Raw genomic sequence first — 14,779 nt, forward strand, 5'->3', positions numbered from 1 at the left:
TATTTATTTATTAGCATTGTTTTTAGTATATTCTGGTTGAACGTCCCTCGGGTTTATAATCATTTTTCTGATAGTATTCTGCAACGTCTGTAAATGTCTTCTTAAGCAAGGCAAGACCTTCGGGCTTGATATTCTGGTAGTGGAAAGCCAATCTCCCATCAAATAACCTAACGTTGTTACGCTCACCAATCTCCAGAAACTTGCTCATATTTATGCCGGAACTGGCCAAATCAATAAATATGAAGTTTGTTTCGACAGGGTGAGCAAGCCTCAACTCCATGGCGTACTTGTCTTTCAGAGTGGTGTAAAGGTCCTCCCAAAACTCCAGAGTTTTGGATGAGACCTCTGCAACGGCTTGTGGAAAGTTGCGATCCAAACAGTAAGCTGCAATCTTGGTTATGAACCCCGCTTGCCGAATTCCGCCACCCTGCTGCTTGAGCAAGTGGCGTGCCCTGGCCCTAAATTCTGGTCCTCCAACAAGCATGGAGCCAATCGGCGCGCCTAGAGATTTCGAGAAACAGAGGGACAAGGAGTCGAACAGGGGGCCGACTTTGCGCATGTAGCCGACGGGGTCCTCTCCAGAACTGCACGCCGCATTCCAGAATCGCGCACCGTCCAGATGTAGCTTTATGCCCTCCTCATGGCACCAGTCGCTGATGCGTTTGAGCTCTTCGTAGGGGAAGCACATCCCATGCAGGGTGTTTTCAAGGCAGATGAGTCTTGTCGGGGCGAGATGGATGTCGCCATCATCGGGGATGTAGGCTTCCTGAATGTCTTCAAGGGTCAAGAATCTGTCGTTGGAAGCAGCGACTGGCACGACCAGCGCTTGAGATAGGACTGCGATGCCGGCGCACTCGTCCACGTAAACATGCGCCCTTTTGTCACACAGAATACTAAAGGGAGGGGCAAAGTTCAAGTGAGCTCGGATGGCGATTTGGTTGGACATGGTGGTGGACATACAGAATAAACCCTGCGCCTCGGAGCCGCCATAAAGTTTTCCTCCGAGGAGCTCCTGGGAAACGCGCTGTTCCAATAGGCAGGTACAGGCATCCTCCTGGAAAATCACATCACCCACGGACGCGTTGGCTCCGGCTGCGAACATGTCGGGCGTGGGGATCGTGAAGGTGTCCGATCTGAAGTCGTTGTAGGAAGTGGTGTATTGGGGGAGATCAGGCATTTGTGTCGCGGACTCACACTTTAAGTGAGATGTTGTGCGGGAGAAATAGTTAGGGATGGACCCTTTTGTTTGGCCAGGAAGGGAGAGAGAGAGAGAGTGCGAGCGAAAGCGCGAAAGTGCGCGTCTTATCTACAGAACGCCGTACGAAAACAAAGTGCAAGCACACTGTACAGCGGTACCAAGAAAGGAAAAAAGGCCCACGGTGTAACAAGCTGAGAACTTGAGTATCATGTCCGTGTTTTAAGGTGCAAGGGAATGTATAATCGATCTATGTACGGAGAAGCGCGATTCTGGCTACACTTACCCGCGGGGTAAGAACGACAGTTATGTCTGAGGATGCGTAGGGGTGTAGAACCGGAAGAGCAAAGCGCGGTTACTCGCTCTTCCGGCGGTCATCTTTGGGGCCGGCGGAACCGGGCCCGGAGTCGCTCACGTACTTGTCCATGAACTCCAGGGAGTACTTGGTGCTTCCGCGGTGGGCGTTGAGAACCAGCTCTGGAAACACTTTCCAATGCCACACGAGAGTGTACTGGTCGGCCTGGTCGTGGGTGAGCACGCGCAGGTACTCGAGGTGCACGATATAGAAATATACGCCGGTGCCCGTGAGCAGGTGCCACCAGGAGTGCAGCTCGAGCAGGATGCCAAGCGGCAGCTTCAGCAGGGACCTGCGGATGAAGATCCAGAAGGAGCAGAAGTGCACGTCGAGCTGCCACAGGAGATAGCCGGTCAGGAAGATGGAGATGCTGAGAGCCATGGTGTCGCGCAGGTTGCGGCGGGCACGCGGGTCGCTGACGTACTTGGAGGCGAGCGCGCCAGCGGAGAACACAACAAGGACGTTGAGCACGGCGTAGGCGGTCTGGTGGATGGTGGGGTCGCGGTAGACCAGGTAGATCACGGTGAGGGCGGTGGCGGTGCCAAAGACGAGCAGGGCAACGACGGCCTGCTTGAGCAGCGTGGGCTTGCGCGCGACAGCGACGGTGCCGGCGGTGCCGTTGGCACCGTCGGCGCCTTTGGCGAGCAGCTGGCGCTCCTCGCAGAAGATGCTCCAGGCAGGGATGCAGGTGGCGTAGATCATGGGCAGCTCGTCGAGCAGCTGGTACTCGTACTTCAGGGTCATGTGGAAGAGCCACGAGCCGACGCCCACGGTGCCGAGGCCGAGGCCGATCATGGCGAAGCGCTTTTCCAGGCGGTTGTGCACGGCGGACCACGTCACGAATACGGCCAGCAGCACGAAGAGCCCGTTGGTGACCGTGTTGGCCCACTCGGCGACGAAGGGCGACACGACGTAGTTTTCCTCGCACCAGTCGATGGTCGACGTGGGCTTGCCCCAGTAGCCGACCTCAGGGGGCTCCGGGTACGCCTTAAATATGGAACTGAGCATTGTCTCGAGCAGTAGGGGAGAGGCGCGCGGGCTCGAGGGGTGGGAGATTCACGCGGTTCAGCGGGGACGGGGTAGTGGAACGGGGGCTTTCGCTGCGGGAGGGAGAGAACCGGGCAGAGGAAGGAGTTGTAGCGGGAGCGCGAGGGCGTGTGAGTGCGTGCGTACGTACGTGCGTGCGTGTGTGCGTGTGTGTGCGCGCGAGAAACTGCTATGGACGTGGCGAGTTTGCGAGTGTGTCGTTTCGGGACACGGCTCCAGCTTTTTATAGCCGGGCGACAACGACTCCGTGCATCTCGTTGCCTAGAGAGAACAATTAAGTGCCGGCGGCGTCAGCGGAGTACAGAGTGATGTGGACGGCGAGAGCGGAGAGCAGAGAATAGAGAGACACACGGTTGTACCCGCGCGCAAGCGCGGGCACGAGCGTACACAGAGCTACACACAGCGCTACACACAGAGCTACACACAGCGCTCCACACAGCGCTACACGCAGCGCCGCACGCCCGCGGCGCGCCGCGCTCAGATGCTGCTGTACCCGCCGTCCACCACGATGTCCGTCCCCGTCGTGAACGTCGACGCGTCCGACCCCAGGTACAGGTACGCGCCCACCAGCTCCTCCGGCAGGCCCTCGCGCCCCAGCGGCGTCAGCATCAGCCACTTCTGTTTCACGTCGTCCAGCGCAAACTCGCTGATCGGCGTCGAGATGTACCCGGGCGACACCGTGTTGACGCGCGCGAACCCGGCCCACTCCACCGCCAGCGACCGCGCCATGTGGATCACCCCGGCCTTGGCCGCGTTGTAGCACGTCTGCAGCTGCGGCACGTTGACCACGTGCCCGGACATCGACGCCGTGATCACCAGCGACCCGCAGCCCTGCTTCTTGAAAACGGCCCCGATGAACTTGCTGCAGTAGTACACGCCCTGGAAGTCCGTCTGCAGTACGCGGTCCCACTCGCGCGACGCCGTGCCCTGCTCCTGCGCCTCGACTAGCGCGCCTTTTTCCCACGCGACCCCCGCATTTGCGACGAACACGTCGATACGTCCGCCAAAGTCCGCCAGCACCTGCTGGATCGTGGCCTGCACACGCTCCTCATCGTTGACGGCGCACTTGTACGCCTTGGCCCGCACCCCGTACTTTTCTGCCAGCTCGCGCGCGGTCTGGATGAGCCCGTCGTGCGAGTTGTACCACACTGCGATGTCGGCGCCGGCCTGCGCGTATGCGACTGCGACCGCGCCGCCGATCCCGGACGACGCGCCGGAGATGCACGCGACTTTGCCGCGCAGGGAGAACATGTCCATGACGTGCGAAGGCAGCTGGGGGCGGGGCTGCGGGATTTCTAGGCCTGTGGCGATAGTCTTGGGCATGTTGGTATGTATGTATGTGTGTGTGTGTGTGTGGATGTTGTGGAGGGATATATGGTATGGTTGGTAGTGGGGGTTAGAGAGAGACGGTGGAGGGCTGGCCGGCGGCGTGCGCGCGGCGACTCTTATAGGGTGTTGGGGCTCGCGGGCCGGGCGTGGTGCGGCCGCGCGGGTGGCTAGGCTGCTTGCTGCGCGGGCGACAGCCTGCGGAGTAAGCGGAGAAACGCGGGGAGCGTGGAGGAGCGTGGGAGAAGCGCGGGAGAAGATACGCGGGGAGATACGCGGGGGAGAACGGAGAAGGGGAGCGGTGGGCGGGACGCACGCTAGCGCAGGCGGCTGCGGGGGGAAATAGCGCGGGTCGCGCGCAGGCACGCGGGGCGGGCTCGAGGAGTGTTGGCGGCGGGCGGGATTGCTATTTTTGGCGCGGTGGGCGGGCGGAGCGCGGGGTGTGTGCAGGCGGCGCGCATGCGTGGCGTGTAGCGCGTGGCGACGCGAGTACGTCATGCGGGACGGCAACGACCGAGCACGTGACGGGGTGTCGCGGGTATCACTCTTCACGGAAAACACGTGATAGTAGCACACCACGTGACGCAGCCTCACGTGCGCGCCACACGCCGCGCGCCCACGATCTCCCCACCGCATATACCGCGATGACCCTCGCGCGTCACGTGACAAGCGTCGCGCAGGGCGCGGCGTGCGCGCGCGCCAAGGCGCCTCGCGCCCGCCGCGCCGTGTCCCCTTCGTATGCCTCCCGCGCCCCTTCAGCTCCCACGCGCGCGCTCCCTGGCCTCCCTACCCGCTCCTTTTTCTCTGTCTCTCTCCCCTGCGTGTCTTCCCCCAAAATCAACAAATCTCGGTCAAGCCATCGTCGTTCTTATTTTTAGCTGCCATGAACAATCGCCAGAAATAAAGCATGGGCAGGAGAAAAATAGCCATCGAGCCCATCCTGGACGAGCGTAACCGCACCGTGTATGTCCCCCGCGACGCGTCCGCGGCGCGCGGCCCGCCGCCCGCCGCCCTCAGGCGGGGCCAGCCGCGCGCCTCGCGCCCAGCGCACAGACGCGCTTTTTGTCCCCTGTGTTATATTTAAAACCTATACTAACGTCGACCCAGAACCTTCATCAAACGGAAGGCCGGCCTGTTCAAGAAGGCCCACGAACTCGCGGTGCTCTGCCAGGCGGACGTCGCCGTGATCATCCTCGGCGCCAACAACACGTTCTACGAGTTCTCGTCCGTCGATGCAAACGACCTCATCCGGCACTACCAGAACGATGAGCTCCCGCACGACGTGAAGGGCCCCGCCAACTACGGCAACTACACAAAGAAAGACCGCGTGGTCATACACGGCAAGAACCGCAAGCGTGGCGGCGCGGCGCACGCCGCGGCCGCGCGCGCCAGCCGCAGCGCCAGCCACAGCATCGAGGGCTCCCGCCCGGGCACGGGAGCCCACGGCGTGGCGCCGGACAGCAGCAGCGGCGGTGGCACTGCTGCCGCCACCGCTCTCGGCAGCAAGCGCGGCGCCGGCAGCGACAGCCACGACGGCCACGACGACCACGACCACGACAACGACCACGACCGCGACGACGACGACGATGACGAAGACGACGACGACGAAAATAGCAACAGCAACAATGGCGCTGATGCCAGCGACGCACAGGCGTCCGGTCCTCGTGCGCCGCACCAGCAGCAGTTCCCTAAGAGACCCAAGACCGCCGCCGCGGCCTCCAACCCGGGCTTCAACCCACTCCAGCAACAGGTCCAGCGCCAGTTCCACAACCTCTACGCCGTCGCGTCCGGTTCCGAACGCACGTCCAACTTTAGCACGCAGCCGCCGTCCTCCTTCTCCCGCAGCACCCTACCGAACATCTACCCGCACGGCCCGGGCGGCGTCGCGGCGGCTACAGCCTCGAACCCGAGCCCCGGCCGCAATTTCGCTCAAACTCAAAGCTTCCGGTCGAACTCCATCCCGCTGCCCTTCGACCCAAGTCCTCGCGATAGCATGCAAGTACCGTCTTCAACCGCCGCACCTGTCCATATAGATCGATCATATTCCATATCCCACTCGCGATCCAGCACCAACACCACTGCGACAAACAGGCCCGCCCTGAGGGTTCAGATTCCGTCCAGCACCGGCGTCGCCATCAAGAGCGAGCCCTCATCGGCCTCCTCTCCGTCCCATCCCGCTTCGACGTCTCAGTTCACCAGGCGCAACGACGGTCACATCGAGCTGCCGCACCCCGGCGTCTCGAAAGTCACGACTCCAGTATCGGCAAGTGGCGCCGCCCCTAACATTGGGTTCGATAGGCTTGACAAGACCCATGGCGTTCTACCGTCTGCGTCCTCGATTGGGGGTGCGGGCGCGGGTGCAGGGCCTGGATTTCTGTTCAATGGCCTGCCCTCGGCGCTCAACGCGTCTCCATCAATCCAGCAGTATTTCGCGACACCCTTACAGCATAGTTCCGCTGGAGGCAACGGTTTGATGGCCACCTCCAATGGCGTCTCCCACCCCCATGGGTATATTATGCACAAGCAGATACATATGGCTCAACAGCAAAAACAGCAGCAGCAGCAGCAACAACAGCAGCAGCAGCAACAACAGCAACAGCAGCAACAACAGCAACAGCAACAGCAAGCAGATTCAGCTTCCGGTCCTATGTCAGGCCTGCTCCCGTCAAAATTCGCCAACGACATGATGATGCCGTCGCCTAACATGTCAATGTCCATGTTTCAAGACTGGGGTTTCCAACGAGCTGCTGCTCAGAACAATGCCGCTGTTGGGACTGGGGGTCAGCCGCCCACGGATAGCAACGCAAGTAGCAGCGCTGCTCCCCAAGCACAAAATAACGGAAGCAGCGGGCTGACGCCGTACATCAATGTCAACCAAACCCCGTTGACGAACAAGTATTTTGTGTTTGAAGAGCCTAACAGCGAAAAGAATAAAAAGTAGCACCCCAAGCCAACAACCCGTTAGCGCGTCCTCCACGAGCAGCATGCGGTTTGACAATTGCGTGTCATAACTTCTGGATGTGCAGCGTAGTCAGCAATGCCATATCCAAGTCGCTAGGCGACCAAAACTAGCGATGCGTCGATCAACCGGATTTTAGCTTTTTGGCTGGCAGCAGCCAAGCAGTGCAGAGAAAGGGCCACTTAGAGGCGAACCGCCCGCTACGGCGAATCTTCTCGGCAGGTCTCCGTGCCGCTTGCGGCGCCAGCAATACAATCCGGGCCCAAGGTTCTTAGAACAGGACGCCAGAGTACCCTCAGCAGCTGCTTGACTCTACGGGCATGAAGACACGCTTTGCAGCCGTTCACGCAAGCGCGCTTCTTCAGTAATCGAAGAGCGCACATCTCTGGACACACTTCTGAAAAAGCGAACCCTCATGGCACGTTTCCCTCACACGCGCCTGAGGCGGCCGCATACTGTTGCACAAGCGTTCCGCTGCGAACACACATTGTAAGTGCTCTCAGGATGGAAAACCGTTCAGAGACTCTTTGGCCTAATTACATACTGTTTTCGCACAGACAAGGCGCTTATGTCTCAAAAGGCAAACGCACAGCATTATGTAGCAGGAGAGAGCCATGGATTTTCAAGACTAGCACAGTTGTATTGTATTTAGTTATCTTATGGATGTTCTGGGTTTGCTTTCTCACTCCGCGTTCCGCACTCACCGATGTACCCAGTTACTTATACTCCGAACTTGTAGTCGCTGGCGCCTCTGCTATAGCCACGTGACGAGATTACCAGATCCAGAACTCTCGCACGTCATACGAGAGCGCAGCTCACGTAATCAAGGTGACAACATTTGACTGCTATACACCCATTCACCCAAATAATATATATTCAAAATAATTGCGTGTGCGCTAAAATGAATACATTTTGGACCCACGCACACGACTCTGCGCAGCAGCTCTCGGACACCACGCAAGGCCTGCAGGAAACCACTCGGCAGAGACACTGTGGGTCCCCCACCGCGACGCCTCCACGGTAGGCAGCTTCCCTCTGCCTAGCCTCCGCCTGGCGCTCCGCCTAGCTCTCAGTCCACAGTCCAGCATCCACCGCCTAGCACTACGCCGACTCTACCTCCAGGCCCGCTACACTCTGCCTGCAGAGCGCTGCGCGCTGGCGGCCAGTAGTGGAAAAAAATATTCGGTACGCTAATACCATATCGAAAAGTTCAAGAGATTCTTCATTTGGATCCCATCACAAGAGAGTAAGGACAAGTAAGCCAAGATGAAGGTATGTGGACGAGTGAATAGCACGTTTGATTAACCGAGATGGGGTGCATGGAGCGCAGCCTAAGCGCGTGTTGTTCTAGAGACGATTGAGCTAGACTCCGGAGTGGAAGAGCCTGTCGAAGGCCAGAGACCAATTTACCAGGAACCACTGCCATGGGTGTGCTTCTTTCTTCGTGCAACGTCCAGCACCCACTCGGCTCCGCCTTGGGACCGCAGTACTAACGTTTACAGTTGAACATTTCTTACCCAGTCAACGGTTCCCAGAAGACCGTCGAAATCGACGACGAGCACCGTGTGCGTGTCTTTTACGACAAGCGTATCGGCCAAGAGGTCGACGGTGAGGCTGTCGGTGACGAGTTCAAGGGCTACGTTTTCAAGATCTCCGGTGGTAACGACAAGCAAGGTTTCCCAATGAAGCAGGGTGTCTTGTTGCCTACCAGAGTCAAGTTGTTGCTCGCCAAGGGTCACTCCTGTTACAGACCAAGACGTGAAGGTGAGAGAAAGAGAAAGTCCGTCAGAGGTGCCATTGTTGGCCCAGATTTGGCTGTCTTGTCCTTGGTCATCACCAAGAAGGGCGACCAGGAATTGGAGGGTGTCACCGACACTTCCGTTCCAAAGAGATTGGGTCCAAAGAGAGCCAACCACATCAGAAAGTTCTTCGGTTTGACCAAGGAGGACGATGTCCGTGACTTCGTCATCAGAAGAGAGGTCCAGAAGGGCGACAAGACCTACACCAAGGCTCCAAAGATCCAGAGATTGATCACTCCTCAGAGATTGCAGAGAAAGAGACAGCAGAGAGCCTTGAAGGTCAAGAACGCTCAGGCTCAGAGAGAAGCCGCTGCCGAGTACGCGCAATTGTTGGCCAAGAGATTGCACGAGAGAAAGGCTGAGAAGGCTGAGGTCAGAAAGAGAAGAGCTTCTTCTTTGAAGGCTTAAGCGCCTTTTAATGGACAAATTTGTAAAACAAAAACAACGCTCCAACTCCAAACCCCCTTCATATTGTCTTTTGCCTCTTGAATCTATATTTGTTTCATTTGAAACGATGAAAGATGTACCTTTTTCGAAGAGTGTATACTGTATCTCACATTTCTTAATATAAAGAAAATACTGTTCGCGTAACTAACCGCTACGTGTTTCTATCTTAAAGTAACTAGTTCTTCAGCGCTGGTAGGATGGATGGCAACGCAGGAATCAAAGTCTGCCTTTGTAGCGCCCATTTTGACAGCCACGCCGAAACCCTGCAAGATCTCGGCTGAAGAGTCCCCGACAATGTGCAAACCGACGACCTTCTCGTCTTTGCCTGCGCACACCAGCTTGTATAAGGTTGGGGACTTGTGCTCCAGCATGGCGTAGTACATGGCGGTGAACTTGCTGCGGTAAACCTTGACGTTTTCTTGGCCAAACTTTTCAACAGCCTGCTCTTCAGTCAAGCCGATAGTACCAGCCTCAGGATGCGAGAAAACTACACTAGGAACATTTTCGTAGTCTTGCTTCTGCTTGGCAAACTCTTCAGGGCCGAAAAGCCTGTTAGCTAGCTTCCTACCTGCAGCGATTGCAACTGGAGTCAACTCAACCTTCCCCACGACGTCCCCCAGGGCGTAGATGTTTTGTGCCGTCGTGTTCTGGTATTCATCAACCATGACTTGCTGTCTCTCATTAGTTTTAACGCCGACATTGTCGATGCCAATACCCAGCAATGTCTTACGTCCAATGGTCCACAGCAACTGGTCAACGTCTTCGATCGACTCGCCGTTGTCGAGGTGGACGCTCAACTTACCAGTGCCCTCGTCTTTGTGGACCTTGTCAATCTTTGCGGTCTTATGAATATTGATACCCTCGTTTACGTAGTGGTCAGTGATGGTGTTTTGGATGCACTCATCAAATTTACGCAGTAAAGTCTCGCCTCTGATAACCATATGGGTCTCGCTCCCCAAGCCATGGAAAACACCGGCTAACTCCACACCAATGTAGCCTGCGCCTGACACAACAACTTTTTTTGGTTGTTCAGTCAACTTGAAGAAATCGTCAGAGTCGATGCCGTGCTCATAGCCTTCAATTCCGTCTGGCTTTATTGGCTCGCCGCCTGTGGCGATCAAGATGTGGTCCGCTGTGAACACTTCCTTGGTGCTGTCATGCTTCACAACCTCGACTTGGCCCTGTTTGTTGAACTTGGCCCAACCGTAGATGAAGTCAACGCCTTCCTTGGCCAGGTTTCGTTCGTAAATGCCGTTCAGTCTTTGAATGTAAGCATCCCTTTTCTCCTTGAATTGCGGCCAGTTGAAAGTCAACTTCTCTCTGGTAAGCTCAGTCTGCTGGAAGAGCCCATACTCGTTGGCCTGAGTCAGACGGGTGGCCAAATCGGAAGCGTACCACATCACTTTCTTTGGTACACATCCAACATTGACACAGGTTCCGCCCATTGCTTTTCCTTCAATCAGGAGAGTCTTCGCGCCATAGGAGGCAGCTCTTCTGCTCGAGGCAACACCACCAGATCCACCTCCGATCACCAAATAGTCATAATGTTTAACGCTCCCAGACATCCTTCTTGTCATAACCAACCTGAGTATATTCTTGTTCAGTTGCATAACCCAGTTTAGGCTTGAACAGAGTTCAAACTGCAGAAAGCTCGGCGTTATTACCCTCTTTTTGATAAGCGAATATCACTGCTTCGTCGTTTGGGACATGTGATTAGGGCCTCAGATGCCAAGAACTTTGAGCAAGCCCGCTGCCATGCGCTTTCAGGTTAAGGCCCTCGTAGCGCCAAAATTATCACTAGGTATCACTCTACTGTCAGCGTAGTTAATAATTGAGGGAATGTGGAATTTCAAACGTCTTTGGTTGTTGAGCTCGAAGAAAAACCATCGGTATGACTTTGGATTAACCAGACATGCACACCTGGTATACATTGTTGGTGCCTTTTCATTTGTTAACAGATTTTTTCGGTAGCAGCCTTGTAGAAGGCCTAAGTTGAGAATTGTTCCCGCCTCTGCGGTTATAGATAAACTTGGACACGCCGGCATTCACCAGATTGTCAGGAAATACCAATGTGTCCGCTTCCACTCAATCGCACCATAAAATGTTGCAGGCATTTACGGTGCCATGTATTTTGAGGTTTCGATACCGTAACGCATCTTGAATTCCAGTGCCCGAAAAGCCTCTGCAAACAAGGATGCTTTTACAGCTTTGAAAAAGCACCAGGATTATCCTCCAGGGGGCAATTTAAACGTAACAGGAATTTCAATTAATGCGTTTAAGGCTCATAAACTCTTGGAGAGCTTTTTTTCTCTCAGACATTAGTTGCCGAGGTCCGCGTATTTTGGCAAGACCCCTTAGACAGTGAGTAGAAATTCGGAGCGGTTCTACCCCATGAGGCCGGTAGACTTCCAACAGCACCAGCGAGTGATATTATTGTGCTAGCTCTTTTTAGTCCCAGTTTTTGCAGAATTTATTGAATCGACGCAGCGCCTCCCGCTAGGGAAAATCTGATTTTGTGAGCGGAGTTTTAAGACAAGGGCACAGGGTTCGAAAGCCCCATAATTGGTTGAACATCTCAATATTTGACCCTAAGTTTCTGAGCTCAAAGCACTAGTAAAACAACACACCCGCAAAATTCCTCCGGTTGTATCTTAAGCACCTCACTTGGTATAAGGACCGTTTCATTTGGAGCTTCTCCAGTACTAATTTGAGATCAAACAGCTGTTTTGAACCAGCGGCTGCAGGTCGTTCCTTATCACCCCGGCTCACAGCTTTAAAGTTTTAATGGGGGATGGTACTCGACAATCTCATTCGTGGGGCAACAACCGCTGAGGATGGGCATAAAGCTTTGTACGAAGCAACATGTGATACGCCGAAGACTCCTTTACCCTGAGTGTTGATATCGCATGCTGCGTTAAATGCTGGTCCAAACCGGTGAATGTCGAACGCTCAACGACCAGGGGTCCTTCCCCCTTGTCGCCTAGATATTTCACTGCATCGAATAACCACAACACGATGGAGCTGACTTCTTCACGCTAGAATTCAGCAAAATTCAATTAAACTTGACGACTTAAGGAGCATCCGAGTTAGCTAAATTCTCGTCTTAGTGCTTAATATAAATAATGTAATCTGATCCAATTATTCTAAAGAAACTGCTCATTATTTTGGTGACACACAAACTTAAAAAGATTTTGTGGAGAACAAGCATCAAACTTGATTGCCGTAAAGCCTTGGAGGGTTAAACGTGATTATTCTTATATTGAGTCAGTTCTGAGTTCACGGCAAGCACAATATCTAGCGTCGAAGTATTGAATAAACCTTTTCTCCCGTAAATAGTTTATCAAATCTCAAGGCCCAATAAACCTCTAATTTCGATAGTAGATCGATTAAGTCAGCATAGTTACTAATTAATAGTCTCTCATGTAAGAAGTATACATGGCATTTGGTCGGAAGTCTCCGAGCATACATAACCCTTCAGCAGCGTGAAACCCCGCACATTTTTGGCAAATTCTTGCCAGTTTCCCAGCCAAACTCAACGCCGAGCAGAGTTCGGGCCAGTGCATGCCCTGAGCTTGCTTAGGCTAGCTTGCCGATTCCCTATTTTGTTATCTTAGACCATAGGAAATGATTTTCCGGTGGCTATAATTCAGGCTTCCACCTGTGTCCATTTGTGATCAAGTACAAAACACCTGCCATTGATGCTAGGTCACAAAATGCCAATCCTGTGAAGCACCACCCTACACCCATTTTGTCACACAACTTCATCACTATGACAGAACTGATGCCCGCCGCAAGATTCCTGAAGAAGCTACCGACGGCTACTGTACCAGCTGCCCTTCTTGGCACGCACTCTGTAAGATATGTCATACTTGTATTGGAACACCAAGTCATCCCGAATGCGGTGAAGAATGAAAACACCAAAACTACTACCAGGTGATGGTGGAATTGCACACTCCAGCCGTATCCAACGCAACCGCAAATGTTAAGCAGCAAACCCCAAATTTGCAGGACAAGCCTTTTCTCAGAGGGGAATTTCTCGCCATTATGGCGTTTAACCCACAACTTTCGAAAGTAATCTGAGAGGTGGCCACCTATGATTGACCCGAGGAGTAGTGCTACCCCTGGGCAAACGTAGCAAGCTCCGATCTGTAAGTTTGTTAGACCATAATCCTCCCGCAGAAAGTGTGAGAATGTTACGCTGAATGCATAATACGTGGCAAACAGTATCGCAGTGGTTATCGAGCAGATTGTAACAGGCAAGAACTTGAGTAACTTCCAATACACTGCTAAGCTCGGTTTAGGGGGGCGGGGATACAACTTTTGAAATTGTGGTGACACAGACGCAGGCTTTACCACTCCTATGTCACTAAAAATCAATAGACCAGCAACCGAGATAGTCCTTGTAGGGCCGATATTATCTTTTTCTTCACAGTCTCTCCATTTAATGTCTCCATTGCCCACGATACAGCGCAGTGTTTCCGGTAACAACACAACCACCATTAACAACCCAAACCCAGATAGAATACAAGTAAACCCGAATAGCCATCGCCAGTATGAACCATGCATAAGAATCAGCCCTGCGATAATAGGTGCCAAAATGGGGCCCATGTTAGGGCCCAGCATGAAGTATGCAATCGCTTTGCCTCTGACCTTAGGTGGCCTAATGTCGCTGACGGTCCCTGCTCCAAGGGCCATGACTGAGCTCGACGCGAACGCCTGTACCACACGAAGCGTAAACAGAGCTCCAACGTTGACAGGAACAGAGGCCAGGAGAACATTGACAACTACTGTCATTAGCAATGAAATCATATAGAGGATCTTACGGCCTCCGAAGTCTGCAAAGCTAGCCCATATGAGTGGCCCGACTGCAAATACTGCCATAAAGACAGAGACGGTTGCATTTATTGCAGTTGCTGAGAGGCCGAAAACATTTTGTAAGATCGGCAAGGCAGGGATATAGATATTTCCCGACAGTGGTCCCAGAAATCCCACAAATATCACAATTATGAATATAACCAACACCTGTCTTTGAGAGAAAGCAGTGTAGGGCGGGTCTGGTTGTTCTGAAAGGTTTTGATCAGCATCCTCTGTTTTTAGCTCCTCCTCCTTCAATTTCCCGCTGGGATGCTCTTTCTCCGACTCAATATCGACATTCGTGATGTTTTCGCGGTTTTCTGGATTCGAGGGCCCTTCGTTAACTGCTCTGTGAATAAATTCATTTGCCTCCGATACCAGCTCAGCGTTGTACTCAGAGCCGACAACTTCAGGCTCAACCACCTCCCATTCGGCCAGGTTGTCAATGGAGGGGCTTGTGCTTTCCAGCGGACGTTCTGCTGGCATATTGTAGACCTAATTAAGGAATATATGGCACTTACGAAGCTGTAAATATTAAGACTATTTGGCTGGAACTCAGAATACAAAAGCGCAGTACATGTGTTCACCGATGATGATTCTTTACAAAATACATATTTTCAGAAGTTTTCCCTTTGTGTATTGTGACGCTGTCGCCTTGACGCGCATCTTAAGGGACCCTAAAGCCGCAGATGGTGATAAAAAATATCAAATGAGGTCAAATTAGGTTGACTTAAAAGCTCGTAAGCTTACTAGTAGTATACATAATTTAGAATGCCTGATTTATAGAGCCGCACCGT

General features: G+C 53.8%; 7 protein-coding genes across 7 annotated transcripts; 2 read left to right on the forward strand and 5 right to left on the reverse strand.

Moving 5' to 3' along the window:
- Positions 1 to 22: 22 nt before the first annotated feature.
- KLTH0E13090g (KLTH0E13090p) lies at positions 23 to 1,177 on the reverse strand (the record flags this gene model as incomplete). The annotated part of the gene is made up of 1 exon (XM_002554000.1): positions 23 to 1,177. The coding sequence occupies one exon, from the start codon at positions 1,175 to 1,177 to the stop codon at positions 23 to 25; it is 1,155 nt and encodes a 384-aa protein (XP_002554046.1).
- A 373-nt stretch (positions 1,178 to 1,550) lies between these two features.
- YDC1 (alkaline dihydroceramidase) lies at positions 1,551 to 2,558 on the reverse strand (the record flags this gene model as incomplete). Its single annotated transcript, XM_002554001.1, has 1 exon — positions 1,551 to 2,558. The coding sequence occupies one exon, from the start codon at positions 2,556 to 2,558 to the stop codon at positions 1,551 to 1,553; it is 1,008 nt and encodes a 335-aa protein (XP_002554047.1).
- Positions 2,559 to 3,074: 516 nt separating this feature from the next.
- Positions 3,075 to 3,920, reverse strand: KLTH0E13134g (KLTH0E13134p; the record flags this gene model as incomplete). The annotated part of the gene is made up of 1 exon (XM_002554002.1): positions 3,075 to 3,920. One exon carries the CDS (start codon positions 3,918 to 3,920, stop codon positions 3,075 to 3,077), a length of 846 nt encoding a protein of 281 aa, XP_002554048.1.
- A 910-nt stretch (positions 3,921 to 4,830) lies between these two features.
- RLM1 (Rlm1p) lies at positions 4,831 to 6,864 on the forward strand (the record flags this gene model as incomplete). Its single annotated transcript, XM_002554003.1, has 2 exons — positions 4,831 to 4,886; positions 5,031 to 6,864. The coding sequence occupies 2 exons, from the start codon at positions 4,831 to 4,833 to the stop codon at positions 6,862 to 6,864; spliced, it is 1,890 nt and encodes a 629-aa protein (XP_002554049.1).
- A 1,284-nt stretch (positions 6,865 to 8,148) lies between these two features.
- RPS6A (40S ribosomal protein eS6) lies at positions 8,149 to 9,089 on the forward strand (the record flags this gene model as incomplete). Its single annotated transcript, XM_002554004.1, has 2 exons — positions 8,149 to 8,154; positions 8,385 to 9,089. 2 exons carry the CDS (start codon positions 8,149 to 8,151, stop codon positions 9,087 to 9,089), a joined length of 711 nt encoding a protein of 236 aa, XP_002554050.1.
- Positions 9,090 to 9,289: 200 nt separating this feature from the next.
- On the reverse strand, positions 9,290 to 10,738 carry GLR1 (glutathione-disulfide reductase GLR1; the record flags this gene model as incomplete). The annotated part of the gene is made up of 1 exon (XM_002554005.1): positions 9,290 to 10,738. One exon carries the CDS (start codon positions 10,736 to 10,738, stop codon positions 9,290 to 9,292), a length of 1,449 nt encoding a protein of 482 aa, XP_002554051.1.
- A 2,029-nt stretch (positions 10,739 to 12,767) lies between these two features.
- On the reverse strand, positions 12,768 to 14,468 carry DTR1 (Dtr1p; the record flags this gene model as incomplete). Its single annotated transcript, XM_002554006.1, has 1 exon — positions 12,768 to 14,468. The coding sequence occupies one exon, from the start codon at positions 14,466 to 14,468 to the stop codon at positions 12,768 to 12,770; it is 1,701 nt and encodes a 566-aa protein (XP_002554052.1).
- Positions 14,469 to 14,779: the final 311 nt, after the last annotated feature.

This window comes from Lachancea thermotolerans (assembly GCF_000142805.1).
Source record: "Lachancea thermotolerans CBS 6340 chromosome E complete sequence".
Classification (NCBI taxonomy): Eukaryota; Fungi; Ascomycota; class Saccharomycetes; order Saccharomycetales; family Saccharomycetaceae; genus Lachancea; species Lachancea thermotolerans.